Below are 27,529 nucleotides of genomic sequence, written 5' to 3' on the forward strand. Positions count from 1 at the left end.
CGAGCCTGAGCCGCGAACTGTCAGCACCCGTCGCGCAGCGCATCTCGCGCATGCCCACCGAGCAATCCACCATCCAGAACGCGCGCAGCGGCCTGCGAAACACGAGGCCGACGATGATCAATGACACATTTGCAGACAACCAGAGTGATTCCGATGATCAGTCCGATCTCTCGAGGACGTCGAGCATGATGGGACATGATGGGTCGACGGCAAGACGGCCGCCTCCGCCGCCTCCGCCGTCAAGAGCTACGAAGCCGAAACCGCCACCTCCTCCGCCGTTTAAGAGGAGCGCATTGAGTACGGGGCAGATTCCTCGGTACTGAGAGCTATTGTTGTTGTCGTCGACCTGCTAGATGTGTGATGGACTTTACGAGGAACGGGCCCTAAGATTGATGAATGCAAGGTGTTTGGGATGGCTGTGGTCTTGGCTTTAAATATGAGATACGCCAGCGTCAATGATTTCCAAATCCCACCTCTCAACACCGTCGCACATTGCATATGTACCAGTAAGGAGCAGTGAAGACGCTGTCTGAGACGTACAAGCGAAGGTCCGTGCACAGTCACGTGATGATGGCCCGAGCACCGCGCCAAGCGTGGAGTCACGGCGAACGCCAGCCCGCCCGCTTTTGTGATCTTCCCTCACTGGCACGGGCAAAGCATCTGACCGTAGCACGTCTGCGGCTCATCAACCACCATCCCCGACCGCCGCCCCGCTTGCTCCCTCCATCGACGCCGAGTCGAGAGAACGCGTGCGGCGCGTTGACCCCCCTCCATTCCCCTCCGCCACGTCGCCTTTTCTTTCCACTCTTTCTTCACGGTCTTTACTGCCCTGCCCCGATTGCGACAACACGACCGACCCCCCCTCCAGGTCACGGGACTTTAGGAGCAGTGTTTCCCCGACGTGCACCCTCCACCCCATCGACTTTGTCACGCCTGCCGTGCGCCATCCTCCCCGCCGACGCCCTCTTCCTCCCCCGACTCACATGATTGACGCGGGCGCAATCTGAGCACTGTTTGCCCAACAAATCTCTTCAACGCGTACACCCGACAATCTTCGCCTACCGGGCCGCAAAGTCTTGCGATAGGAAGCAGACCAAGGCTTCGTTTGGACATCATGGCCGCTGTGCAGCCCACGCCGGCGATGCAACAGCAGGGTGGCAATGCCAATGCGGCCGCGCAGGCCAACATCTTCCCCCCGGGCCTGACGCGCGAGGCTGTTCAGCAGATATATAAGGTACGTGGACAACATGCTTGATACTTCATGTCTACTGGTAGGAAGGTGACACTGACGCGATTGGCTGCCACAGAGATATCAGCAGATGAAGCACGATGGCGTCCCCGAGACGAACCCGGAGATGCACAAGGCGCGTCAGATTTTGCAGTCCATCCAGCAGAAGACGGAGTTGCTTAGGAAACAACAAGCCCATCGTCAAGCCGCGCTTAAGCAGCAACAGCAGAACGGTGGTGCCCCTTCTGCACCTCAGACTAATGGCGCCGCTCCTGCCATGTCCCCCACTGATGCACAGCCCGCCGCTGCCACGACGAACGGAGCCCAAGCCTCTGCGCCTGGACAGCCCGATGGTTCGACTGATACGCCATACTCCAAGGAGCAACAGATCCTGCTGAGTGCTCAAACCAAGGCTTTCATGTTTCTGCAAAAGAACATGCCCATCCCCGTGCCGCTTCAGGAGAAAATCTTCCCGGCCAAACAAGGCCAAAAGACTCCAACCGTCGCGGAAGGCATCGCTGCCGCTGGCAAAGTGTTGGAGCAGGAGTCGAAGGCCGTGGTCAAGACGTCTACGGGAAGCGATGACCCCGGGCGACACCAATACCTAGACTTTGAAGATCCTCACAAAAACCATCGCAAGAACATCTCTTATGCCGACCACACCTACCGCGATGCTCGCAGCATGATCCCGAGCATCATGCCGCTTGGCGTCGACCCTGAACGCATTCGAGATGAGCGGGAGAACATGATCTACAACCGCATTGTGGCGCGAAGGCAAGAGCTCGCGAAGTTGTCGGCCAATATCGGCGGATGGGATACGAGCAAGTCGGATACGCCCACGGACAACAGCAACGTCAAGTTGAGGAACTTGATCGAGTACAAGATGCTCTGCCTGCTGCCCAAGCAGCGCGAAATGCGACAAAAGATCAGCAAGGAGATGGCCATGTCTGACAATCTTTCCATGACTGCCAACCGCTCGAATTACCGCCGCATCAAGAGACAATCTCTGCGCGAGGCCCGGATCACGGAAAAGCTGGAGAAGCAGCAGCGCGATGCCGCCGAGACGAAGGAGAAGAAGAAGCACATGGACTTTGTGCGCTCCATCACGCAGCACGCCGAGGACATCCGAAACGCCGCTCATCAGCACAAGGCGCGTGTGCAAAAGCTGGGTCGCTTGATGATGACCACGCACAGCAACATCGAAAAGGAAGAGCAGAAGCGTATCGAACGGACTGCCAAGCAGCGTCTGCAGGCCCTGCGCGCCAACGACGAAGAGACGTATCTCAAGTTGCTCGGCCAGGCCAAGGACAGCCGTATCTCGCATTTACTCAAGCAGACCGATGGTTTCTTGAACCAACTCGCAGCCTCTGTCAAGGAACAGCAGCGCAGTATGGCTGGCCGATATGGTGGAACCGCTCCAGAGGAGGAGGCGGAAGAAGAAGAGGTGGACAGCGAGGACGAGGCCAAGCCGAAGGTTGACTACTACGAGGTCGCGCATCGCATCAAGGAAACCGTCTCGAAGCAGCCCAGCAACCTTGTTGGTGGTACGCTCAAAGAGTACCAGATCAAGGGGTTGCAGTGGATGATTTCGCTTTACAACAACAACCTCAACGGTATCCTCGCCGATGAAATGGGTCTCGGCAAGACCATTCAGACCATCTCGCTCATCACATACCTCATTGAGAAGAAGAACCAGCATGGGCCCTTCATCGTCGTCGTGCCGCTCAGCACCCTTCCGAACTGGACGAACGAGTTTGAGAAGTGGGCACCTACCGTGCAGCGCATTGTCTACAAAGGGCTTCCGGGTCAACGCAAGGCTCAACAGCAGCAGATTCGATACGGAAACTTCCAGGTCCTCATCACCACTTACGAGTACATCATCAAAGATCGCCCGATTCTGAGCAAGATTCGCTGGCAGCACATGATTGTCGATGAAGGCCATCGTATGAAAAACGCCAACTCGAAGCTGAGCAGCACCATCACGCAGTACTACCACACTCGATACAGACTCATCCTGACCGGAACGCCACTCCAGAATAATCTTCCCGAGCTGTGGGCGCTGCTCAACTTCGTCCTCCCCAACATCTTCAAATCGGTCAAGAGCTTCGATGAGTGGTTCAACACTCCGTTTGCCAATACCGGTGGCCAGGACAAGATGGACTTGACGGAAGAAGAGAAGCTGCTCGTCATTCGACGTCTTCATAAGGTCTTGCGACCCTTCTTGCTCCGCCGTCTGAAGAAGGACGTCGAGCAGGACCTTCCCGACAAGCAAGAGCGTGTCATCAAGTGCAAGCCGTCGGCCCTGCAAGCCAAGCTGTATCAACAGTTGATGAACCACAACAGGATCATGGTCAGCGACGATCAAGGGAAGAAGACCGGCATGCGTGGCCTGTCCAACATGCTCATGCAGCTGCGCAAGCTGTGCAACCATCCGTTCGTCTTCGAAGAAGTCGAAGATCAGATGAACCCGAGCCGCCTCACGAATGACATGATCTGGCGAACGGCTGGCAAGTTCGAGCTGCTCGATCGTATCCTGCCCAAGTTTAAAGCTACGGGCCACAGGGTGCTCATGTTCTTCCAGATGACGCAAATCATGAACATCATGGAGGACTTCCTGCGTTACCGTGGCTTCGAGTACCTGCGATTGGATGGCTCCACGAAATCGGATGATCGGTCGGAACTGCTGAGACTGTTCAACGCGCCAGACTCGCCGTACTTTTGCTTCTTGCTTTCCACTCGTGCCGGTGGGCTGGGTTTGAACTTGCAGACGGCCGATACGGTCATCATCTACGACTCCGATTGGAATCCGCATCAAGATTTGCAGGCGCAAGATCGTGCGCATCGTATCGGGCAGAAGAACGAGGTGCGCATCCTCCGCTTGATCTCATCGCGCTCCATCGAAGAGAAGATCCTGGAGCGAGCGCAGTACAAGCTCGACATGGACGGCAAGGTCATCCAGGCCGGCAAGTTCGACAACAAGTCCACAAATGAGGAACGGGAGCAGATGTTGCGTGTGATGCTGGAGTCTGCCGAGGTTGCGGAGACCATGATGGATGAAGAGGAGATGGACGATGACGAACTCAACATGGTCATGCAGAGGAATGAAAATGAGCTGGTGGAGTTTCAGAGAATGGATCAGGAGCGGTACAAGACGCAGCGCTATGGTCCTGACAAGAAGCTGCCTCGTCTGCTGGCCGAGAGCGAGTTGCCGGACATTTACGTCAACGACGACTTCCCCGTGGAAGAGACGAATGATTTCATCTACGGACGTGGCGCCAGAGAGAGGACAAAGGTCAAGTATGATGACGGTCTCACCGAGGAGCAGTGGTTGGACGCGGTGGATGCGGATGACGATACCATCGAGGAGGCCGTCGCGCGAAAACAGGCGCGCATCGCCAAGCGACAAGCAAAGAAGGACGCTCGCATGGGCGGGGGAAACGACCAAGCCGAGAGCCCGCCCGTATCCCGCGAAAGCTCCGAGTCACCCGCCCCCAAGAAGCGCGGCCGCAAGCCCACCAAGCCGGAAAAGCGCAAGCACGACGAAGTCTCCGTCGACACGGCCCTCGCCGAACCCCCGAAAAAGCGCGGCCGCGGCGCCAAAGTGAGCGAAACGCTGTCCAAGGAAGACCGCGACACGCTGCAAACCATCCTCGACAACGTGCACGACTCGCTGCAGGATCTGGAAGAGGAGTCGACGGACCCCGAGCTGCTGAACCGCGGCATCATCGACCCCTTCATCGACTTGCCGCCGAAGCAGTCGTACCCGGATTACTACGAGCTTATCAAGGACCCCATCTGCATGAAGCAGATCCAGGCGAAGATTAATAAGAAGCAGTACCAGAACCTCAGGCAGTTCCGGCAGGATATTGCGCTGCTGTGCAGTAATTGTCGGCAGTACAATGAGGATGGGAGTATGCTGTACAATGATGCGAACTTGATCGAGGTAAGCCGTGTCCCATCCCGGTGACAGCGAAAGAAAGAGTTGCTAACGTTGTACGAAACAGCGCGCATGCGTCGACAAGTTGCGCGAAGAAACGGCCGACCACCCGGAGTGGCAGGATTTCGACGACCAGACTTCCGGCGACGGAGCCTCGACCCGCCCCATCTCGAGTGTGAGCACACCGCAGCCGCCGCAGCGCTCGGGATTCAAATTGAAACTCGGTGGGCCGCGCGGGGTGAACGGGAGCACTTCTCGTGGAGGGTCGGACAGTCTGGCGCCGAGTGATGATGAGGAGTAGGTGGTGGGGGGTTGTTTCGAAAAAGGGCATCGATATGGGTGTTTTACAGATGCAAGAGCGGAGAGGCTCGGGTTTTACTCTGGATTCTCTCGGGCGTTTGGGGGGGCGGGCTGGGAAGCATGCTGTTTGCGATCACTGGGTATTCGTGTATCACTCAAGCTAGAAACTTGTACTATCCCGCAAAATACAAGGAGTTGCCTTCCATCTGCCATCACACATCGTTATCATGAAAAGTATCTCAACCTCAGAACAACACCCCCTTCGTACTCGGCACCTCGCCCTCCCTGCCCGCCACCCGCGCACACGCCATCCGCAACGCAACCGCCACCGCCTTGAACGCACTCTCCGCCCGATGATGATCATTCTCCCCGCGCAAACAATCCACATGCAACGTCACGCCCGCCCCCTGCGCAAAACTCTGCAAACAATGCGGGATCATCTCGCAGCTCAGATCGCCAATCTTCTCCCTCTTCAATCCCAGCTCGACGACGGAGTACGGGCGGTTGGAGAGGTCTACGACTGCGCGGGAGAGGGCTTCGTCGAGCGGGCAATAGGCGTAGCCGAAGCGCGCGAGGCCCGAGGTTGTGCGCAGCGCGGCTTTGAACGCTTGCCCGAGCGCTATGCACGTGTCTTCTGCGGTGTGGTGGTCGTCGATGTGCAGATCGCCGTGCGTGGTTAGGGCGAGGGACCAGTGCGCGTGCTTGGCGAGGGCGTGCAGCATGTGGTCTAGGAAGCCGATCCCCGTTGAGATGGCGATTGTTTGGGTGGTGGTGGCTTGCGTTGCGTGTTTTGTGCTGGTGCCGTTTGTGATGTTTTCTTCGGGGGAGGAGGGCAGGGGTCCGCCGTCGAGGTTGAGGGCGAGGGAGATTGTCGTTTCGTTTGTTGTGCGGTTGAGGGTTGTTGAGCGGGTGCTGGGGGTGGTGGAGGCCATTGTGGATAGCGAGTTAAGAGGTGTTGGGTGTGTTGTGTTGAATGCGAGCTTCGCTTCTTGCTTGTGTCAGTGGAAAGAAAGAAGAATCTCCAGACGTAGCTGTTCGAGGTAGAGCGCAAGCGGCGAGTGATGTCAAAGCTTCCGCGACCCTTGCAGAAAATGGCGTAAAGTTTAAATTTTAATATCGCCTTCTGCTGTCTCTCGCCGAGTTCCGTGCATGAGAGACGAATCTACCCCTTCTGAATACTACCCCAAACGCAAAATGTCGCAACAAAACGGCGACCACGAAATGGCTGATGCGGATGCCGATGCGGGCGCTGGCGCAGAAGCGAACGAGTCCGCCCAGAGCGAAGTTCGGCAGGAAAAGCAGATGCTGCGACTTGTACGATTCACATATCTTCATGCCTCCCGACTTCATACTGATTTGACCGCTTGCTGTAGCTTCCAGGATCAACAGACACCGCGGCTTCCTTTGCTTTTGAGAAGGAAGACCACACGCTGGGCAATGCGCTGCGGTACATGATTACCAAGAAGTATGTCTTTTCCCCATCTTCACGCAAGCGGATGCATTACTCTCGTATACGCCGGGTGCTGACGAGAGACTCATCGTGATAGCCCTTCGGTGGAATTCTGCGGCTACACGATCCCGCATCCTTCAGAGCCGTATATGAACCTGCGCATACAGACTGATGGTACGTCGCGAATTCCTACAGGCCTGCGCGAGACATGGGAATGAAGCTAATGAGATGTTTTGGGGTTTACAGATGACACGACGGTCTTCGAGGTGCTGCGCAAAGGACTCGAGGATCTCTCCGAACTGTGCGACGTGGTGGAGGACAAGTTCTCGGTCGCGAGAGACGCATTCAACGCAGACAATCCTGATCGAGCGGAGGCGCAGTAGGCTGGGGAGGTTCGTGAAACTTGGGAGCGTTGCGCACTCACTGAATGCATTTTCTACTACGAAAAGTGTGCATATGTACAGTCAGGGGCGGCGCAGGTGGGATGAACAAGCCGATGGTTCTAGCTCTAGTTCCGACCCTGTGATGGTCATTAGCGAGGCGTTCCGTGATATACTTTCCTCGTTTCGACAAAAGAGATGTCGACGTTCTACGCACCTCGATGAAGCCCTGCATGAAATCCTTCGGTAACCTCGCCTTCGGGTCCTCCTCAGCACGGAAGTACTTGAGCACGTGCGTAAGCTGTTTCCAGAAGTTCAACGTCTCCTATGCCATCACACATCCCAGGTCAGCCTCACAGCCTTCATTGGCGTGGTGGTGTACCGCGTATCCATACCTGGAACTCCTGATGACTGTTCATGAGCAACACATCCACCGTCTTGAGCTGCGCGACGAAGCGGTGCCGCTCGAATTCCTGCCGGATCTTGGTGCGGATGGCCGACACGGGCATGTTGAGGGAGTACATGGTCTGGATTTCGGGTGACTGTGGACGATTATTTGCCGGTCAGCTCTCATCATCTCTTAAGTCGTGTTTCCGGGATGCTGGAGAGTGGGAAAGGAGGGGTCTGTGAGGGGTGGGTGTAGGCTTGCATACCGCTCGCAGCCAATCCCGGTACGACCGTATCACTCTTGACTTCGCATCTGACCAACTCAATGCTGTAAGACTGCTCTTAGCTCGCTTGCTCGTGTAGAAAGGGCGGGTGCGCTGGGGAGGTGTTTGGGAGATGGAGGAGGGGGAAATGGTACGCACAGGAGCGCGTCCTCTGCGCCAGATATGTCGGGTTGATCACCATCCTGAGCGCCGCCTGAGCGTCAAGGATTTAGAAGAGGAGGGCGGGTGGATGGACGGGAGTCAGAGGGGAGGAGAGCGTGCCGGGGTGGCATTGGAGGGACGTCGAGGTAGGCGGAGGTTGGAACCTTATTTTGAGAGTTTGTGCCTGAGGCAGAACTTGAGCTGTTCTTCCTCCGTTTATCCATCGATATACTTGGTGCTGCACAAGTTATACGGGTGATGGAAACACTGTGCTCCGTTAAAGCAAGTATACAGACAGATATTACTAGCTTCCGATGTAATCGTCGTCCCCCCATGAAGTCGAGCGTTGGGACTGACAGGAGGTAGAGATGAGGTCGACATTCTTGGTCACTCCCAGAACACAACGTCTAGGCAGTGCAACCTCTTTTCCACGTCACACGCACGCTGAATATGATCTAGCAGTGCATACAGGCGGCGTTCGCATGAAACTCACTTGGCATTGATATGCAGAGTGCATGAAACGAGGCCGTGTAGCTGCAGGATCTGGCAAGGCCAGGTTGCAGGAAGCAACCTGGAGGCACGACAGATCTACGACGAAAAGCAACGATGCAGCAGTGCCACCATCTAGATCAACAGTGGCCGCCGATCTGATGTTGAAGCGATGTATCATGCATCGTAACGATCGATGGTCGGAAGTGATCAGCAGGACATTTCGACAGGAGGTATCCTTCACCGAGGACTATGGCTCCGGCCAAGGGCAGATCGATGCCATGCCCTTCCAGAGAAGCAGAGTCCGACGAATCCACGAGACCGTACGCAGTGATGTGCAGGGCTCCGGCGTTGAACGGTGGGTCCCAGGCAATGCATTGCAGATGGGTCGTCGGAGCAAGACCCGAGACGTCTATGCAGTCTGATTCGAGGACCGGGATTTGGAGGAGGCACAGCTTTGCATCATCCCCAAGGCCTAAGGCAGGAGAGCAGGCTGAAGGTACCGCTCAGAAGTATTGCAGGCTGCATTGCCGGGCATTGTGGACGTTTGATTGGCGGTATTGCTTGTCTACCCTCGCCGAACGGAGGTCTTGTTGCCTGCAAGTCGCTGGATTGAGGGGTCATTCGGACGTGCATGCTTACAGGGAGTCTTTATTTAGTGGAGCTCCTGAGCGTCATTCATCGAGAACAGCGCAGCGTACAGGTAGGTAGCTCGGAGGCGTGGTGTGAAAGCTTGGCAAGCAAAAGTCCAGGGGGAAGACTAGTGTGGGTGATGGAGAGGCGATGGCGGAAGGAGGCGGTCGGAGTGGTCGGAGCGGTGGACAAGGCGTCGGACTCCGGATGGCGAACTCGGCGGCGCGCTCATTAGAGATGGTTGACATGACTGTGGCCCCGCCCGCCGTCCGCCGCGGCGAGCACATGGGCAGGCGAGAGAGAGAGAGAGGGACGAAGCGCGAGGGCGAAATGCACGGACGGAGCCAATGGCATCGAGCGGCGCTAAGAGGCCATGACCCGCCAGGATGGCCTTGTGACCAGTTCAGCGGGGTGCTGCTGCCGGCCGGGCCACGGAGGAAATTGCTCACCACCCGCTTCGCGCCAGGCACGTGAACAAACATTGAATCCGTAATCAAGCGTTGACGCATCACTCAACACTGATGATGCCAACCAGAACAGACTGTCCTGTTCCTGTCCGTTAGAGCATCGGATGTGGCACCGGGTCTCGCTGGTGCCAACGCGGTATGACATAACGCCGCCGACCTTCTGACGCCTGCCCACAATGGCCAAGCTCCGAGTACTGCGCTGTACCAGACAAGCCCGTCTTAGTGATGCCCCACCGTAGTTTCATACCAAACCCGCGCGGAGCTTCAATGGGTGATGCTGCATCTCGTGCAACCCGGCACGGGCGGAGTGGGGGGCGTGGATGCGCGAAATATGGCTGCGTGGCATCTGGTGTTGTTGTGTGTACGCTGGTCATGGCTTTGCACGTGAGTCGGGTGGAGTGGCGCCCGTTAGTTACGGGGATGATCATGATGAAAAAGAGTGGAAAGAGCGAGCCGGATTAAGATTTCGTGGAGCCAATCGCACCTGCTGCAAGTCAGGTGTAGGAGCAGAAACGACCGTAGTTGTGAGGGGCACCTTCCTGACCCACGCCGCGCTGGGTCGTTCGTTCCTGCCGTTGCTGGCTTCAAGGCACACACCTCTCAACCTGCCTGACCTGTGCTGCCCTTAACCTTACCCATCCCCTCCACCCACTCCCCCTCCTCTGCCTGCTCTGCTCTGCGCTGCACATGACTTGCTCTCCACTCCGCTCTGCCACCCCATCATCATTCCTTGAATCCCGAGCAGCGCTTCTTCACTTTGTCCGCCTTGGCCCCCATTTCTCCGCCTGGCCTGTCGACCACGCCCGTCTGCTGCCTATCCACTTCCTTCCCGCCGCACCTTCCACAGCGCCGCCAACGGTCACCCTCGCACGCCGCGTGACTTGCAAACCCCCGTCCTCGCCCTCCACCCGCGTCACCCACTCGCGTCACCCGTCCCTCTTCACCTCCATCACCACCGCACCCTCGAACCTCCCCTTTGCGCCCACTGCGCGCATTGCACAAACACACGGCGTCCAGCGTGCTGCCACCTGCACCTCCTCTGCTTGTCTGTGCGCAACCTGACCTCGTCCATTAGCCAGCCAGCGCCAGCACTCCTCAGCAACCGCGAACCGTTTCCCCTACAAAGGCGCTTTCGGGCTGGCGGAAACATAGCACCCCCCTGCTTGTCACCAACCACACACCTCACCATTGCTCACTACGGCGCCCAAGATGTCATCAAATCGGCCATCCGGCTTCTCCAACCTTCGCATGGGAGGTAAGAGAAACCCCCTCCAGTTCTCACATTTCCCTCGCACACATGCTGATCCCTTTGTGCAGAAGTCATACGTGAGAAGGTACAGGATGGCTTGACCGGGGAAACGAAAGAGATGCAGTACACCCAGTGCAAGATTGTGGGCAATGGCTCCTTTGGCGTCGTCTTCCAGACCAAGCTGTCTCCTTCCGGCGAAGATGCGGCCATCAAGCGAGTCCTGCAAGACAAACGCTTCAAGGTGGGTGCTCTTCCCTCAGACCCCTCCCACAATACTGACACGCCGAGCAGAACCGAGAACTCCAAATCATGCGCATCGTGCGCCATCCCAACATCGTCGAGCTCAAAGCCTTCTACTACTCCAACGGCGACAGGGTTAGAGAACTCGACCACCTCATGGGTGTCCAGACCGCGCTGATCGCAGCGCAGAAAGATGAAGTATACCTCAACCTCGTCCAGGAATACGTCCCCGAGACCGTGTACCGGGCTTCGCGACACTTTAACAAACTCAAGTCCACCATGCCCATCCTCGAGGTCAAGCTCTACATCTACCAACTCTTCCGCTCCCTCGCCTACATCCATTCCCAGGGCATCTGCCATCGAGACATCAAACCCCAGAATCTCCTGCTCGACCCGGCGTCCGGCATCTTGAAGCTGTGCGATTTCGGCAGCGCCAAAATCCTCGTGGAGAATGAGCCAAACGTGTCGTACATTTGCTCCCGCTATTACCGTGCTCCGGAGCTCATCTTTGGTGCTACTAATTACACCACCAAGATTGGTATGTCCTTCACCTGATCTCAATGCTTGACGCACACACACGCTGACTGCTTTCACCCAGACGTTTGGTCAACTGGATGCGTCATGGCGGAACTCATGCTCGGGCAGCCGCTCTTCCCCGGAGAATCGGGCATCGACCAGCTCGTCGAGATCATCAAAGTCCTCGGCACCCCCACACGTGACCAGATCCGCACGATGAACCCCAATTACATGGAGCACAAGTTCCCGCAGATCAAGCCCCATCCCTTCAATAAGGTGGGTGTTGACGCTAAGTTCCCGTTGGATTACGTCCCATCAGGCTCACCATTGCAACAGGTTTTCCGTAAGGCGGATCCGAATGCCATTGATTTGATCGGCCAGCTCCTCGAATACACGCCCACGCAGCGTCTCTCGGCCATTGACGCAATGGTCCACCCATTCTTCGATGAGCTGAGAGACCCCAGCACCAGACTGCCCGACTCGCGTCATTCGAATGGGAGCAGCAAGGAATTGCCTACCCTTTTCGACTTCTCTCTACATGGTGAGTAGTGCCCTCTTCGATTCAGACTCCGTGGAATACTCAGGCTAATGCACATCTCAGAGCTCTCCATCGCCCCCAACCTCAATCATCAGCTCGTACCGCCTCACATGCGGCCCGTCCTGGCCGCGAAGGGGCTAGACATCGAGAATTTACAGCCTCTCACCAAAGAGCAGATGCTGGCGCGCCTGGACTGAGCAAGTGCACCAGTCACACACGTTCGCTTTCAACACCCACCTTACACATCATATGGAACGTCGTCACGGCAGGCCTACTCAGTCTCTCCTCACCTGCTGTGCTCAAACATCAGCAGACGACCAGTCAAGCCAGTCATCTTGGAGTCGCAACAACAAACGACGTATGAGCGCTCACCGGCACCCCCAAATCTCTCTACACCACCAAACCCCCTTTCTTTATCACGAGGTCACGCAGCGATGCATGCATGCAAGTTTTGATTTGGCTTGGCTTGGTTGGTTGGCTTTGCGGATCGGACATGCTGCTTTTTTACAGAGAAGGGAGGGGAGGAGAAGCTTGCCTCTCGCGGGGAGAGAGAAGAAGAAGGAGCAAAAAGCTGGCGGCCAAATTCCACATCCCCTTCGGCTTTTCCTCTTTTTCCAATTGCTTTTTCGTAGTCTGTTCATACCGCGACAGTCGCACCATCCACGTCGGCGGAACGTGGACTCTCTTGAAGAGACCAGCGAGGCCCACAGTTGCAAGCCGGAGAGCAAGAAAAAGTTACAACAACGATTCCGCTGACGGAGGAAGTGATGACAGCAGTTTGGAACGAGATGGATGGAATGGGGCGGGGCAGGGCAACGCGGGATGCGAATTGGAGTCTGAGAGTACATCGACACATGGCAAAGAGAAAGAGCGAAACACGACGAGTCTCGCGTGGAGGGCGCTCATTCTTTCCGCCGGCATCGTCGTCCATCAGAGTCTCACTTGGCGTGTGGTTGTTGATTGCAGATGGGCAACGAACTGCTTTTCTTTTTCTCCTTCTTCCTTTTTACTTTTTTTCTTTTCGCTTTTGCGCTGGTGAGGAGGGAGATGATGCCGGCGGGATCCTGGCTTTTATGCTCGCTCGCGCGTGCATGGCTCTTTACCTACCTACTTTAGATAGATCGATGAAAGGGGTGAGCGCCCTCTTTACTTGTTTTGCTTCTGAAATGCTTTTCCAGTTAGATGTGGCGGGTAGCGGAGCAAGTCTTGTGTTGCCTGCCTGCATTTCTTCATTCGGTCATCATTGTACAGATAATCTTACACAGGGGAGTCAGGGGAGAGTAACTCCCATCGCTATGCACAAAAAACAATCATAACCGCAATGCAATCATCACGCCGCAGCCTCCACCTCCGCACCCGGCGGAAAGCTCTCGACCGTCTCCTTTCTCCGTGAGCCACCACCACCCCGCCCCCTCACAAAAGCCAACAACCTCAGCGCCCCCGCAGCAGTAACGCCCTCCACCCTCCTCGCCTGTCCCACCGACTCCGGCCGCGTAGCACTCAGCACCTTCTTCTCCTCCCAGCTCAGCCCGTGAATCCCCTCGTACTCCAAATCGGGCGGCAGCAGCAGATTCTCGTCGCGCGCCATCGCCGCCGCGCTCGCGGTTTGCTGCGTAATGTATGGCGCGTACGTGCTTTCGATTTCCACTCTGGCGTGAATGCGGGGCGGGAAGTGCGCGATTTCGGGGATGAGGGGGAGAAGGGAGGCGGCGGTTACGTTGGGGTGGCGGAGGAGGTCGAAGGCGCTGCGTTTGGTGGGGTCGGAGCGCACGGCGAACCCGTGCTCGATCCAGGCTTGCGAGCTGAGGGTTTTGGCGCTGAGGAGGGCGCGCAGGGCGGAGAGTTGCGTTTGCTCGTCCGTGAAGGCTGTCCAGCGCGTTTGGGTTATGGCGCCTGCGGCATGTCCGGCGGCTGTCAGCCGGGTGTCGGCGTTGTCGGCGCGCGCGGACATGCGGTATTCGGAGCGCGAGGTGAACATGCGGTAGGGCTCGCTGACGCCTTTGGTGACGAGGTCGTCGATCATGATGCCGATGTAGCCTGCTGCGCGCGAGATGATGAAGGCGTCGCGGCCGGTGACGGCGTTGCCGGCGTTGATGCCGGCGAGTATGCCTTGGGCTGCGGCTTCTTCGTAGCCCGTCGTGCCGTTGATTTGGCCGGCAAGGTAGAGGCCGCTGATTGCTTTGGTTTCGAGCGTGCTCTTGAGGCTGCGGGGGTCGACGTAGTCGTATTCGACGCCGTAGCCTGGTTGCAGCATTGTGACGTTTTCGAGTCCGACGATGGTCTTGAGCATGGCTTCTTGTGCTTCTGCCGGCACTGTCATGCTGATGCCGTTGGGGTAGACTACGTCAGTGTCGAAGCCTTCCGGTTCGAGCCAGATCAAGTGCCGGTCTTTTGATGTGAAGCGTAGGACCTTGCTTTCTAAGGATGGGCAATAGCGTGGGCCTTTGACCGTTTCTCGAATGTGTATGCTCTTGTCCAGGTTCTGTCGGATGATTTCGTGTGCAGCGGGGTTGGTGTGAGTGCTGTGACAGTGCAGTTGCTCCTCAACGGCAACGCGGTCGTTGAGATATGAGAACGGGGTGGGAGGCTCGTCGCCGGGCTGGATCTCAAGCCGGGTGAAGTCTATCGTCTTCTTGTCCAGTCGCGGCGGTGTGCCGGTTTTGAGTCGCCCGAGTTTGAACCCAGCTTCTTCGAGTGACCTTGAGAGACCCACGGTGGCCGCTTCGCCCATCCGACCAGAAGGATATGCTTCCAAGCCGATGTGAATCTCGCCACCCAGAAAGGTACCCGTAGTGATGACAACACTTCGAGCATGAATCACTTCACCGGATTCCAACCTGACACCCGTGATCTTCCCATGTCTCCCTTCGGCCAATGCAGCAGGGGATCGATCGACGACAATGTCCGCCACTTTCCCCTCCTTGACTTGCAGTCCGGGATAATTCAGCATCTCCTCCCGCATATGTTTCTTGTATAACGCCCGATCGATCTGCGCTCTTGGACCCCAGACCGCCGGTCCCTTTTTCTTATTGAGCACACGAAATTGTATACCCGCTTTGTCGGTGATGCGTCCCACGAGTCCATCCAGCGCATCAATCTCCCGCAGCATTGTGCCCTTTCCAATCCCTCCAAACGAAGGGTTGCAGCTGCATACCCCCAGGTTGTCGAAGGAGGGCGTGACAAGTGCCGTTCGAGCGCCGACTCGCGCTGCTGCTGCCGAGGCTTCACATCCTGCGTGTCCTCCTCCAATTACAACTACATCGACAGACGAGCTGGGGCGTGTTAGTATAGTTGCAGTATAGAAAGTCGCAGAGGGTTGGTCGTACCTTGGGAGATCGGCGACGCTTGCAAGACCTCTGCGATGCACTGCTGCCGATCGTACACGAGGCGCATGGCCCCAAAGCACACGCGCCCGGGAGGAGAATGCGACGCGCATTGCTCAATGATGGCGTAGGTGCGTGATGGTGTTTGACGACGCCCTCAGAACATTTCACTTTCATTGCATTCACCCCGATCAGTCTGCCCCGGGCCGAGCCGCGCCGGATTCGGAAAGTCCTTTCTCCGCGATATGAAAGCTGTCTCTCGAGTCCAGCCACTCTCGTTGTAGACCGCACATCAATACTGGATGGCACCAGATTTGTGATACATCGTCGGCCAACTATGAAGCGGAATCATGCGCAAAGCATTGTGGTATGGCATGCTCGGACTCCTGTCTTTCAGCAATGCGCAGTCGAGCCATGAAGAAGAGAGCACCTCGGAGCCGCACATCTCGAATGCTCCTAGTATTTCCACACGACAATCGTCTTCCACGCCACCCGCAGCATCAACACTGAGTAATGCGACTTGTGTCAGTCGAACGGCGAATTACATTACGCACACTTTGCCGCAACAATGCCTCCGGACAGATCGAGTCGCCGCGAATGGGACGACTTCCACAGCGGCATCGCCGTCTTCCGAGGCCACGGACACGACTGTCAGCGATGTACCAACCTTGGAGACTGTATCTGACTCTACAGAGGCCCTTAAAGTCGCTACTGTAGTCTCCGTGGACCACGAAGCCGAATCGGACTCGATTCTGGACGATGCAAACTTCCTATCTTTTGAGCAATGGAAGCAACAGAACCAAGCCAAAGCTGACCAAGCGGCCGAACTACCTGCAGATCGACAGAGGCCGGGCATCAACAACGCGTTAGATTCCCTGGGCGATGAAGGAGAGATCGAATTGGATTTCGAGGGGTTCGGCGGCGGCGCAACTCGGCCTCGACAGCAGCAGGCAGCGTATCGGACGGCGAGTGGAGCTGCCAGCGCGCCCACTGCTCCAGAGTCGTACACTCCTCGTTCTAAAGATGCAGGCAAGACATGCAAGGAGCGGACCAACTATGCGTCCTTCGATTGCGCGGCCACCGTGCTGAAGAACAATCCCGAATGCAAGTCCGCCTCGTCAGTCCTCGTGGAGAATAAGGACAGCTACCTATTGAACATCTGCTCCGCCACCAACAAGTTCCTCATCGTGGAACTCTGCAACGACATTCTCATCGACACCGTCGTTCTCGCCAACTACGAGTTCTTCAGTAGCATCTTCCGTCACTTCCGCGTCTCAGTATCGGAGCGGTACCCTGTGAAACTGGACAAGTGGATCGATCTCGGGACCTTCGAAGCGCGAAACAGCCGTGAAGTCCAGGCCTTCCTAATCCAACATCCGCAGATTTGGGCAAGGTACTTGAGAATCGAGTTTCTCTCGCACTACGGCAGCGAGTATTACTGCCCTGTCAGTTTACTCCGAGTCCATGGCACGACTATGCTGGAAGAATTGCGACCTCAGGAGGATGCTGTCTCCAGCGAAAACGAAGAGATCGAAGCAAGCGCGGAATCCGAAGCGCTTGTTGAGCCCGCCGTTCCTCAAGAGCCGCTTGCATCGACAGATGAGGCCTACAAGGAGACTTTGCAGGCGGTACCTGCCGTTGAGACCAAAGACGCTACTCCTGAGCAGAACATCTCGACAATGACGAGTGCTGAACACGTTAATGTTTCGTTATCTCCGCCGATTGCTGGCCCCTCTGCTACGCAGGGGAATGCATCAAACGCTGTTGCGGATGTTCAGATGCCTCAGATTACCGACCTGACGTGTGCTCCCAACTTAACTGCTGTCACTCCGAGCGAGTCTGCTTCGGCAGGTTCAGCAATCAATACCTCTTCGACTCAGGCAAGCATCACCACCACGGAGAGCACCACACTAGGACAAGCGGGAACTACGACTTCCGCTATCTCTACTACCGCGACAAACACGGCATCGTCCAATAGTGATGCTCCATCCACCAGCGCTCCTTCTAACGCAACTGTGACTGCGAACGCAACAAGTTCCATCTCATCCGCAAGTCATGCGCCTTCACCTTCAACAACCGATCCAGAAACCGATACAAGCACAAACTCGACCGAACCCATCTCCTCATCATCCACCCGTTTCGCCTCCTCAGCAACCACAAACATCCCACAACCCCAACCCTCAACGCAAGAATCCTTCTTCAAATCCATCCACAAACGCCTCCAAAACCTCGAAGCCAACAGCACCCTCAGCCTGCAGTACATCGAATCGCAGTCCCTCCTCCTCCGCGCCGCCTTCCAAAAAGTGGAAAAGCGACAGCTAACCGCCACCACCGCCTTCCTCTCCGCCCTCAACGACACCGTCATGGCGGAGCTGCGCGGCTTCCGCCAGGCCTACGATCAGTTGTGGCAGAGCACGGTGATTGAGCTCGAGGCGCAGCGCGAGCAGTCGCAGCGGGAAATGCTGGCGATTAGTTCGCGCTTGACTCTCGTGGCGGACGAGTTGGTATGGCAGAAACGCATGGGGATCGTGCAGTCGACCGTCATCCTTCTATGTCTGGGTTTAGTGTTGTTCGCGAGGGGAGGAGGCGCAGGGAACGCGGCATTCGAAGTGCCGCCCCTCATGCAGCAGATGATGCGCAACAAGTCGCAAACCGCCTTCTCCCGCCCTGACTCGCGGAATGGCGGCGGTCCCGGCACGAACGCAGCCGCATCGCCGTCAGCAGCAGGGTGGGAAAACACCAGTCCTCCCGCCAGCCCGAGTCCGGAAAGCAGGAGTCCGGTGGCGTTGTTTCGCCGCAAATTGGCGTGGAGGTCGGTGACTGAGCCCACGGCTGTGGCGACTTTGGCGACGGACCAAGCGAGTGATGATCTAAGTAGGCCGGCAAGTCGGGATGGATTGTTACACCCGTCGCATCTGAGCCGGATGGTGGATGTCACGGTTGATCCGCCTACGCCGGAGAGGAATCCGTCATCGTATAGAAGTGAGGATGAAGAGGTGCTGGAGGATGAGGAGGGCGATGATGAGGAAGAGATGTACGAGTCGACTGAGTGGCACGAAGAGGAGACGCCTACGAAGACGGGCGTGAGAGAGCGGCATAGAAAACCGCCGGATTTATTAGACGTAGATGATTGAAGACATGTAGCGCGTATCTTGGGCCTGGTGTAATGTACAAGTAATTCGATCTGTCTTTCTTCTTGCTTCCTAGTCTCAACACTCTCCAGAGAGAACCCTACTCAATCTGATCCATCTCCTCCCCAAGCCCCTCGTCCGCCTCGCCCATGGGCAACGGCACAGCCGCGGGCTCCACCATCTCAATTGCCAACCCTTCATTCGCAATCTGCTCCTCCACCGCCGCCTTACGCCTCCACACCCTCGCCCAGCGCGCGCCCCAAGCCTTGATATACTCGGACTCGGCGTCCTCGCCATCAAACCGCTCAATCATCTCATCCTGCGCACCAGCCGCAACGCCCGCAACGGCATCTTCAATCGCGGCGAACAAATCCCTCATACCTTGGCGTTCGCGCGGCAGAGCGTCGTTGATCTGCAGACGCTGCTCAAAGGGAACGGTGGTGTTGTTGCGATGCTGTAGGAGCTGGTGCACGCGGTTCGTCACTTTAAACATAGTGATGGAGACGAGTTCGAAATAGTGCGGGGACGCAAGGGCGCGGCCGCGGTCGATGTTGTCCTTGAGCGTCCACTCGATGACGCTCATGGGCGTGACGATGGTGTAGTTGAGGAGTTTGTCGACGATGTTCACGGCGATGCCCGGGTGTTCGGACCAGAAGTCGAAGACGCTGGAGATGATTTGGCGGCGGGAGGGTTCGCTTTGCGGGCCGAGGGCGAGGAGGCGCTCTTTGCACCGGTCGATGGTGCTGAGGACGTGCGAGAGGGATTTGCTGCCGATGGAGAGGATGGAGGTGACGTAGATGTCGGTGCTGCGCTTCTGCGCTTCCTCTGCGTCTAGGCCCTGCGCTGCGGCTTTTTCGTGCACGGTGTCGATGACTTTCTGAATTTCCTCCTCGCTGGCTTTCTTCTTGAGGTGGTAGATGATCTCGCGGCCTTCTTCGGCAAAAGGCGTCGCGTCGTCGGCGAATTTGAAGTCCGGGATGTCCTTCTCTTTGGAAGCGGGGATAAGGTCGAAGTATGGTTCTGGAAGGGTCTCACGGATACGCTTGGCGAAGGACAGACGGATCTCTTTGTCTAGCAGTCCAACGATGAAGGACTTCTTGGGATCGAGAGCCGGCAAGACCAAGTCGGGAATCCTGCACACAAAGTCAGTCAATGATCTCAAACACTTGTCGAGACGACTGCGTGGAGTTTCACTCACCATTCCGTCCACTTCCATCTGAACTCGAAATTGCTCAAGTGATGCGCGAACCAGTCCATGTACCGATACCCCAGCTCGGCATCCATCGCATCCAGACCGCGAAACAAAAACCTGATCGCACGTCCAAGCGTGGGCGCGATAGCGCCCGGACTGATCTTGCAGCTCTCGGTGATGAGACTGTGGTAGTAGACCAGCCGATGCTCCGGAGCAGGAAGCGCAAAGATCTGGCTGAACACGGCATCGATGGTGACATCTTCTGGCTTCCAAGTCGTCGAGCCGGCAGGGATGTCTCGAAGCTTGTCGAAAGTGGTGCTGCGTTTGACGAAGATGTTGGGTGCGAAGAAGTTGTCGAGCTCGTTCAGGACCTTCGCAGTGGCGATGCGGTTGAAGTCGAGGAGGTTGATTGTGTCAACCGTGGCATCACGCAGGAGTGTCGATGCGATGTTGGAGGTAGGTGGCACCGACTCGATCTCCTGATCCGCAAAGAGGGAGAAGAACAGCTCGGGAAAGAGCGTTTTCGATCCCGGATTGATGGGTGATGGCACGATGATGGATGGGAAGGTAAGCTTGGTGTTGGAGTCGCCGTTGGTATTGCCGTTCGTCTCGTCGCCATTTGGGATTTTTGACTTGAGGGAAGGATCAAAGATTCTCGGCAGCAAGGCGAGAGCCCAGCCGGTTGCTGCTTCCTCTTGCAGTTGGCGCTGGAGAAGGGAAATGACGCTTGCGCACACCATTGGTCTCTCCGCGCCTTCGGCCGTGCCCGGGTATGGGTCCACCAACGCCTCGACGGGATGCGCCGCTGAAGCAACAATGTCCGTCTTCTCCAGAAGAGCAACGGCTTTCTCTGGAAGAGTGGTGTCTTCAGCATATGCCAGGAGGTACGGAATGGTAAGCAGGATGATTTTGACGAGCTCCAAGCCCACGGCGTCTTCGGGAGAGGCTGTCTGGAGGTCCACGGCGCGGTTGAACAACTCGTCGAGAATGGGGAACACGCCATCCTGCTCGAACAGCCTGCTCAGACAAGCCAGGAAGCGCAGCATCAGTTTGGCCGAGCGCCATTGTCCCTTGTTGATGTACTCGTCAAACCATTCGGCCGCAGTGGAAACGATGTCCTGGGCAGCCTCCTTCTTTTCCATGTGCGCAAAGAGTACCACGGCCGCGACGAATGGAATCTTGACGGGCTGCTCGACGACGAGCTTCATGGTGGTGATGGTAAAGACATCCTTGACGTACTCATCGTCGTAGTTGTCCACGAGCAGTCTGGCCAATTGAATGGCTACTTCGTGGGGCATGCGCAGCGTATCCTCGCCAATTTCCAGCAGGCCTTTGCGGAGCTGAGTGCCGGGAGGAGGAGCGGAGTAGCGCGGGCGTTGGTTTCTACTCGGATGATCACGGTCGTCGTCCTCTGTGATGCGGCACTTGATGTTAGCGGTTGACGTCAATTGTCACTCAGGACGGGTTGTCGCTCACCTCGATAGCGCTTCCTCTTGTTGAAGGGGCCCCCTCTCCCGCCGCCGCGGTAGTCGCGTCTGTCTTCAAAGTCGGCCATACCGTTCCTGAGAGGTGCAGAAGATGCAGCGATGAGCGATGTCAGGGTGAGAGGCTGTTGAGCAACCACAATGAAGTCGGTTGTCGGGTGTGGGAGGTCTTCACGCGCAAAGCTCTGAATCTCCAGGAGAAAGACGTGTGAGCGCCGCGCTAGCGAAACCCTAAATTCACAGTCAGCTTTTTATTTGAGACTGTCGTCACACGCCTCGTCTTGCTTGCGCCTTCAACACTCCTCCACCTCCAACCATCCCACTCCCGCAACCACCCAAAATGCCAGCCCTCAGACACAGCGGCAAGAACCGCAAACCGCCCCCGGACGGCTTCGACGACATCGAAGACACGCTCCTCGAATTCCAGAACCAACTCAAAGACGCCGAGAACGCGAGCCACGAAGGCCGCAAGAAGCACGAAATGCTGTGGCCCGTGTTTCGCATCACGCATCAGCGTACGTCTCTCATGCTGCCTTGATTGAATGAGTCGTCCGCGACAAAGCACATCCCCCGAGAAGAAGAAACTCTGCCATCCCTTCTGTTTGCGCAAGCATGTTGAGGACGTTTGGGCTGGCGGCCGCGAAGGTGAGAGCCCACCTCTCGTTCTCTTCTTGACCAATTATCTATTCGTCGCAAATCATACGGGGTACACGTGAGTGTCATACTGACCAGCCCTCTTACGAATGACAGGCTCCCGCTACATCTACGACCTCTACTACGAGAAAGAAGCCATCAGCAAACAGCTCTACGATTGGCTGCTAAAGAACGGCTACGCAGACGGGAATCTGATAGCCAAGTGGAAGAAGCAGGGATATGAGAAGGTGAGTCCGGTCCCTCCACAATCTCAAACACTTCTAGGTGACGGTGAAGATTGACATATGATTGCTAGCTTTGCTGTCTGCGCTGCATCCAAACGAAAGAGACAAATTTCAACAGCACATGCATTTGCCGTGTGCCGAGGACGCAACTGAAGGAAGATCAGGAGATCCAATGCGTAAATTGTGGATGTCGGGGTTGTTCAAGTGGAGACTGAAGAAGGCGGCCTGCTTTGGGAGTGTCAATGCGCATACGACCTAGAACTTGGGGGAGTTGGAGACCTGGCGCACTACGGCGCATTGAGATTCTACACGCTACGAATGATGAATGGTGGTCGATTGAGTGATAGTCTCGGTAGACGGACTGCGCTCGGATGGCACCATCAGTACGATTTCAGCTGTCGGAGCTGGACGCTTGCTGCTCTCCCTCATCATACATGTATGATATTCAAATCTCCCACGTGCCATGCTTGACTCCAAATCGACACGCACTCACACACGTGTATAAGATCAACGGCAACGAATCACAGCGGTGGCACAATTACCAAGCGCCCAAGGACTCCGGTAATGCATGTGACATGTCCAACGACGAGACAAAAAAGATAAGCAACCACTCCGACTCGAACACGGGACCTGCCAATGACAAAAAAAACCACAAAAAAACAAACTCCTTTTCAGGAGAGAAAGCAAGGCGAGACTCGTAGGACCCCAACAGGTTTGCATTTTTCTGGCCGCTGACCGACAGAGCAATTGATGCTGTCAGTCATTGGTTGCAGGGCAAGCGCAGATGATTCAATATATAGACAGTGTAGGTTGTGACGATGTTTCGCCGAGCTGCTGTATTCATAGAAGGCATTTCAATTACAGTCACCGTGTCCATGAAAGGAACCTCTTTTTGACCGGGCGGGCTCATATCAGCCAACTGCTCTCATCCTTTCCTTGTATATGTCCTGTATTTGACTAGCGTCAGTGAGGTGTGCGCGTCGTCTTGGACGACAGCTCTCGGAAAGCCCCTTTTCCTCTGCTCAGACCTGCCCTTTGATCGGAGAGCTTCGCTCGTGAACAAATTGATCTCACCGATCATCCTTTGCAGTCCCGATTTGATCACTCTCACTCGCCCCCTCAGCATCATGAGTCAAAGCAAGCCAGACAGCATAAGCAACAACCCCCCCAAAAGTAACCCCGATAATCGCCCGTCCCCTCGCCCCCTGCTTCGCCTTCAACTCCTCATTCTCTCCCAAAATCGTAACAGCATTCTTCAAAAAAGCATAACTCAACCCACTCCACGCCGTCGTGCCAGCAACCAGACACTGGAAAGCCGTCATCCCGGTGCGCAGCATCTCGTCGCTGCCGCCGAGGTGCTGCAACAGACTTGCGTACTCGCCTCCGCTTGTGATGACGGGGAGAGTGAGGGTGGAGCCTATGAGGATGAGTTGCAGGAAGGTGTTGTACTTCGAGACGGTGGTGGGGTGCACTTCGGCGGAGGGGAGGGAGAAATCCCAGTAGCGTTGGAGGGTTTTGGGGGCGGGGAGGGAGGCGTAGCGGTAGTAGATTGCGGCGAGGGCGAGGGAGGCGTCGCGGCCTAGGATGAGGGTGGCGAGGGAGACTTTGTTGATGGGTATTAGTTGGGTTCGCATATTTGTTGGAGAGGATGAGGGAGAGCTTTACGAGGTATGGCGCCCTTGACGGCAAGGGTGACGGTGAGGATGATCATCAGAGCCTTGTCGGCCATGGGATCTATTACGCTTCCCGCCACAGTCTGCAGCTTCCACTTCCGCGCTATCCAGCCGTCTACCAGGTCAGTGATACCGGCATAGGCGAATAGGGCCAACGCCCATTTGTGGTGGTCATGGAGGAGAAGATAGGCTGTTGCGGGAGCGGCGATGAGTCTTGAGACGGTGAGGAAGTTGGGTAGATTGTAGATGTTTTCGTGGGGCGAGAGGTTGGGAAGGGCGGAGAGGACCTTCTCCCGCACTACCCGTGTGCTTTCCCGCGCGGCTTCGATGTTCTTTGTAATCGGGCGACCAGGAGTGTCTTTTGTATGTGAAGGCTACGCATGCGTCAGTGCTGGTATTCTGATGGACTGATAGGTGACACTCACCTCATTGCCGGCGGCGGGCTCATCTCGTTGCTTCTGAACACCTTCCGAGTAAAGCCGTCGCGGAACGTCTTTGCGCGATCGTAGTAGAGTCAAACTAATACCAGCCTCAGATCATTAGCTTCATACCCACTAAGCATCCAAAGCGTTCGACCGAATCATACCTCAAGCTCGCATGCTCAGCAGGGCTCCTAGCATACACCCTCCGCCGCCTGCCGCCGCCGACAGTCTCAACCCCAACATTCCATCTCGAAGAAGAGAAAGATGAAGTAGAACAAGAGCACCTCGCGAGATGAAGATCCAGCCCGCCCGCAGAGACGATCGCGGATCTCCAACCAGACCGGCCGCGCACCACGGGGAGAAGTGAAGTCGTCATCACCAAATCAATCCATCGCAACCAAGACCCTCGTCGAAATCTTTCTGCTGTTCTTTCCGTCCTTGGCCCTCAATTCACACCCACGCAAAGAGAAGGGTAAACAGCAGGTGTAGACTGGTAATCAGCAACACAGAAAGTAGAAGTGAAGTCACAAAAGTCCAAAACTCAAACCCCCAAATCAAGCAAGGCAGGAGATCCACACCCGCAAAAACCCACGCGAGTGTCCCACCACCACACGCCAAACCAAACGGCACGACCTTATTTAAAAAGCACCCCGTCGAAATCTTAACCCAGAAAGAGTACTAAAGAAGCGGGCCCAAAGGTTTCGCAGCGGCTGCGTGCAGGCGAAAAAGTGTAAAAGCCCAAGTGAAGGCAAAACCAGCGACGGGAACAACCACCGCGGCGGCGCTGGCGGAGAGTTTGAGGTAAACCGAGTGTTTGGATCCGGGCGTCAAAGTCAGATCTGGGGAAGAAAGGCTTGATGGGGTTTGAGTTTTTGGGAGGGGTTTGGTGCGTGGTGGAAAGTCTAATGTTAATGTCGAGTTCATGGTTTGATGCGAAAAGGTGTATGTTGTGAGTTGGGTGAAGAGGTCATCGATATGGACAGGCGGGAGTATCAATCGCAATGGGAAGAAGGGGAAAACACGCTGCTCCAATCGACGCAAGATGATTACACCGCCTAAAGCTACTCGGTTACTCTCCCATTATGCCTGATATCAAGTCATCGACCCTGCCTCTCTGTAGCCTCGTTGCTGCTGTCCCCGAGCAAGAGACTCTCCAGCACGCAAAAGCCGATCTTGCCGTCCCTTCTGTGTACCGTGGTATCGATGTGCTCGTTGCCTCTCCTTCCCTTGGTTATTCCATCTCTCTGAAAAACGCCGTTGCTGTCTACGCACCCCTCCTCCCATGAAAGAAGCGCAAAAATGTATATTATACACTGTACCGCAGCGCGTCAAAAACACGAACACTCATCGCACAGCCCATCTTTGTGAGCACCCGAATTCCCATCTCTTCCTCTCCGCGTGTGAACCGTAAAAGCAAGTCAACCTCCGAAAGCAAAACGATTTCCCTCCGCCAACTGCCCAAAGGCCAAGGCCTGCCGCCCTGCTAACCCCGGTGCTCTGCCGAGTGTTGGCAAGGAGAGACCAAGTGGTCACGTACCTTGATGCACTCGACAGAGCTATGATCCATAGTTCGAGTAGCTCTGACCCTGTTGTCCTTGACTCGAGTACCCACCAGGACTGCTGCTGATGCCTAGACCGCTCATCTCGCCACCAGCGTTAGACGACTGGCCGTACGATGACGTGCGGTAGGGCATCGATCCGTCGGCACCCGTCATCGAAGCTGTAGGCGCGCCGCCGGCCGATGCGCCGCCTTGGACTGGGCTCTTGACGCTCGGGCCGGGAGATTGCGCGGGCGGGCCCTGCATCGCGTAGTTCTGTGCCGGAGAGCGCACGGCGTAGTTTTGACCTGGTGCGCTGGGGTACGGTTGTTGTTGTTGCTGCTGTTGGGCAGGGCCATTTGACGTGGGGCTGGTGACGTTGCTGCCACTGCCGCCGTAGGAGCCGGCGCGGCCGCTGATCGAGCCAAAGGTGGCGTTGGATTGCTGGACGGGGGTTTGGTAGGCGGATTGGATCATGGTGGGGGTGGAGGAGGAGTTGCTGCGTTGCATGCCGGGGTACGTAGGAGCGTATTGGCCGCCGTACGGCATAGATTGGGACGTTGCGTTCGGGTCTTCCGTCTTACCGGCTGGTCCGGATTGGCTCGAGGTTCGGTTGTTGTAGTATGGGCCGCCGCCGTAGGGTTGGTTGGCATAGCCTGGCGGATTGCCATACTGTGCACCGTTGCTGGAAGGCTGCTGGCCACCCCAGTTGGCGTTGGGTGCTGTGCCGTAGGGACTGCCACCTGTGGCGGGCATGCCGTACATCTGCGGGTATTGCTGTCCTCCGAAGTACTGACCGGGCCGCACACCGTATGGTCCGGATTGCATACCACCGTACATCATTTGCGGATGCGCGTGCATGTGGCCGTCGACGGCATACTGCTCGCCCTCCTCTACCGGTGCTCGGAAGTTCTGCTTCAGGTAGAGATCGGGCCGGACCTGGATGTTTTGCAGGCGCGGGTCCGACATGGGCCGCGGCAGCACGTTGTTCTTGACATCATCGACTTTGTAATAGGAAACCATGTGGTGTGAGATGCCGTTGAGGGATATGCTCATCGTCTTCTTCACCAGGCCATCTGGGCGGAAGCCGTAGCTATCGACCAAGCTGCCGATTAATGACCGTTCGAGTTCCTTGTCCTGATCGTTGCCGCCGCCCAAGCCATCCGGCGACTTGACATCGGCATTAACGCTGGGAGTTGGCGGCGACACGGGTGTGATCTGCTCCGGGCCTTCGTTGTCGTCCGAGTCGCGGCGCGGGTAGGGCTCACCGGGCATGCTGGCGCGTTTGCGCTTCATCGCGCGCTTCTTCTCGCCCGGCGGGAAGGGCTTCTCAAGCTCGCGGTAGATGAGGAAGTTGCCGAGGATGCGACTGGGACTCCAAGCGACGCCATCGGTCCATCTCTTGATGCCCGACGCGTTCTCTTCGTAGATGAAGATGCTGCCGCTCTTGATGAGCGAGCTGCGTTCGCGATCGTGAGGCCGGCGGGGGACGTGGTGCAGCTTGCCGCTCAGACACGCTTCGAACAGGATGAGGCCGTCCATGCTGTTGTGGACGAAGCCATGGAAGGTTGGGACCAGCGGTCCCGCACCCCCCGAACTCATGGCGGGATGTGCGAAGGAAGGTTTGGAGATGCGAGCGCGAACGAGAG

At 56.6% G+C, this 27,529-nt stretch overlaps 13 protein-coding genes across 13 annotated transcripts; 6 read left to right on the forward strand and 7 right to left on the reverse strand.

The window, feature by feature from the left end:
• Positions 1-1,355: 1,355 nt before the first annotated feature.
• Positions 1,356-5,466, forward strand: BDY17DRAFT_248254 (chromatin remodeling complex SWI/SNF component SWI2; the record flags this gene model as incomplete). Its single annotated transcript, XM_033730892.1, has 2 exons — positions 1,356-5,171; positions 5,233-5,466. The coding sequence occupies 2 exons, from the start codon at positions 1,356-1,358 to the stop codon at positions 5,464-5,466; spliced, it is 4,050 nt and encodes a 1,349-aa protein (XP_033591199.1).
• Positions 5,467-5,588: 122 nt separating this feature from the next.
• BDY17DRAFT_132382 (imidazoleglycerol-phosphate dehydratase) lies at positions 5,589-6,562 on the reverse strand. The gene has a single exon (XM_033729426.1). It carries the CDS (start codon positions 6,395-6,397, stop codon positions 5,711-5,713), a length of 687 nt encoding a protein of 228 aa, XP_033591200.1. The 5' UTR covers positions 6,398-6,562; the 3' UTR covers positions 5,589-5,710.
• A 97-nt stretch (positions 6,563-6,659) lies between these two features.
• On the forward strand, positions 6,660-7,298 carry BDY17DRAFT_323475 (DNA-directed RNA polymerase; the record flags this gene model as incomplete). The annotated part of the gene is made up of 4 exons (XM_033737019.1): positions 6,660-6,779; positions 6,839-6,930; positions 7,013-7,089; positions 7,162-7,298. The coding sequence occupies 4 exons, from the start codon at positions 6,660-6,662 to the stop codon at positions 7,296-7,298; spliced, it is 426 nt and encodes a 141-aa protein (XP_033591201.1).
• On the reverse strand, positions 7,217-8,267 carry BDY17DRAFT_132407 (uncharacterized protein). The gene is made up of 5 exons (XM_033729427.1): positions 8,105-8,267; positions 7,949-8,010; positions 7,691-7,837; positions 7,513-7,620; positions 7,217-7,435 (listed from the first exon to the last, which is right to left on the reverse strand). Exons 1-5 carry the CDS (start codon positions 8,145-8,147, stop codon positions 7,424-7,426), a joined length of 372 nt encoding a protein of 123 aa, XP_033591202.1. The 5' UTR covers positions 8,148-8,267; the 3' UTR covers positions 7,217-7,423.
• A 1,359-nt stretch (positions 8,268-9,626) lies between these two features.
• BDY17DRAFT_132602 (uncharacterized protein) lies at positions 9,627-10,253 on the reverse strand. The gene has a single exon (XM_033729429.1). The coding sequence runs from the start codon at positions 10,122-10,124 to the stop codon at positions 9,789-9,791; it is 336 nt and encodes a 111-aa protein (XP_033591203.1). The 5' UTR covers positions 10,125-10,253; the 3' UTR covers positions 9,627-9,788.
• A 652-nt stretch (positions 10,254-10,905) lies between these two features.
• BDY17DRAFT_309823 (serine/threonine protein kinase) lies at positions 10,906-12,436 on the forward strand (the record flags this gene model as incomplete). The annotated part of the gene is made up of 5 exons (XM_033735371.1): positions 10,906-10,951; positions 11,014-11,186; positions 11,237-11,723; positions 11,784-12,242; positions 12,303-12,436. The coding sequence occupies 5 exons, from the start codon at positions 10,906-10,908 to the stop codon at positions 12,434-12,436; spliced, it is 1,299 nt and encodes a 432-aa protein (XP_033591204.1).
• A 95-nt stretch (positions 12,437-12,531) lies between these two features.
• Positions 12,532-13,462, forward strand: BDY17DRAFT_132547 (uncharacterized protein). The gene is made up of 2 exons (XM_033729428.1): positions 12,532-13,158; positions 13,215-13,462. Exons 1-2 carry the CDS (start codon positions 12,682-12,684, stop codon positions 13,353-13,355), a joined length of 618 nt encoding a protein of 205 aa, XP_033591205.1. The 5' UTR covers positions 12,532-12,681; the 3' UTR covers positions 13,356-13,462.
• BDY17DRAFT_353046 (glucose inhibited division protein A-domain-containing protein) lies at positions 13,387-15,705 on the reverse strand. Its single transcript, XM_033738228.1, has 2 exons — positions 15,566-15,705; positions 13,387-15,511 (listed from the first exon to the last, which is right to left on the reverse strand). Exons 1-2 carry the CDS (start codon positions 15,673-15,675, stop codon positions 13,570-13,572), a joined length of 2,052 nt encoding a protein of 683 aa, XP_033591206.1. The 5' UTR covers positions 15,676-15,705; the 3' UTR covers positions 13,387-13,569.
• Positions 15,706-15,846: 141 nt separating this feature from the next.
• Positions 15,847-18,724, forward strand: BDY17DRAFT_296048 (UNC-like C-terminal-domain-containing protein). The gene has a single exon (XM_033733393.1). It carries the CDS (start codon positions 15,913-15,915, stop codon positions 18,694-18,696), a length of 2,784 nt encoding a protein of 927 aa, XP_033591207.1. The 5' UTR covers positions 15,847-15,912; the 3' UTR covers positions 18,697-18,724.
• Positions 18,725-21,534, reverse strand: BDY17DRAFT_264772 (MIF4G like-domain-containing protein). The gene is made up of 3 exons (XM_033731886.1): positions 21,362-21,534; positions 19,892-21,296; positions 18,725-19,826 (listed from the first exon to the last, which is right to left on the reverse strand). Exons 1-3 carry the CDS (start codon positions 21,438-21,440, stop codon positions 18,794-18,796), a joined length of 2,517 nt encoding a protein of 838 aa, XP_033591208.1. The 5' UTR covers positions 21,441-21,534; the 3' UTR covers positions 18,725-18,793.
• A 175-nt stretch (positions 21,535-21,709) lies between these two features.
• Positions 21,710-22,462, forward strand: BDY17DRAFT_248327 (cell cycle control protein cwf14; the record flags this gene model as incomplete). The annotated part of the gene is made up of 3 exons (XM_033730901.1): positions 21,710-21,884; positions 22,120-22,250; positions 22,319-22,462. 3 exons carry the CDS (start codon positions 21,710-21,712, stop codon positions 22,460-22,462), a joined length of 450 nt encoding a protein of 149 aa, XP_033591209.1.
• Positions 22,463-23,317: 855 nt separating this feature from the next.
• Positions 23,318-24,482, reverse strand: BDY17DRAFT_323482 (CDP-alcohol phosphatidyltransferase-domain-containing protein; the record flags this gene model as incomplete). The annotated part of the gene is made up of 4 exons (XM_033737020.1): positions 23,318-23,850; positions 23,913-24,294; positions 24,346-24,413; positions 24,476-24,482. The coding sequence occupies 4 exons, from the start codon at positions 24,480-24,482 to the stop codon at positions 23,318-23,320; spliced, it is 990 nt and encodes a 329-aa protein (XP_033591210.1).
• Positions 24,483-26,768: 2,286 nt separating this feature from the next.
• BDY17DRAFT_248708 (Gti1/Pac2 family-domain-containing protein) lies at positions 26,769-27,482 on the reverse strand (the record flags this gene model as incomplete). Its single annotated transcript, XM_033730929.1, has 2 exons — positions 26,769-27,011; positions 27,090-27,482. Coding segments are annotated over 2 exons (636 nt in total), but the record flags the coding sequence as incomplete, so codon positions are not given.
• Positions 27,483-27,529: the final 47 nt, after the last annotated feature.

This window comes from Neohortaea acidophila (assembly GCF_010093505.1).
Source record: "Neohortaea acidophila strain CBS 113389 unplaced genomic scaffold BDY17scaffold_4, whole genome shotgun sequence".
NCBI lineage: Eukaryota > Fungi > Ascomycota > Dothideomycetes > Mycosphaerellales > Teratosphaeriaceae > Neohortaea > Neohortaea acidophila.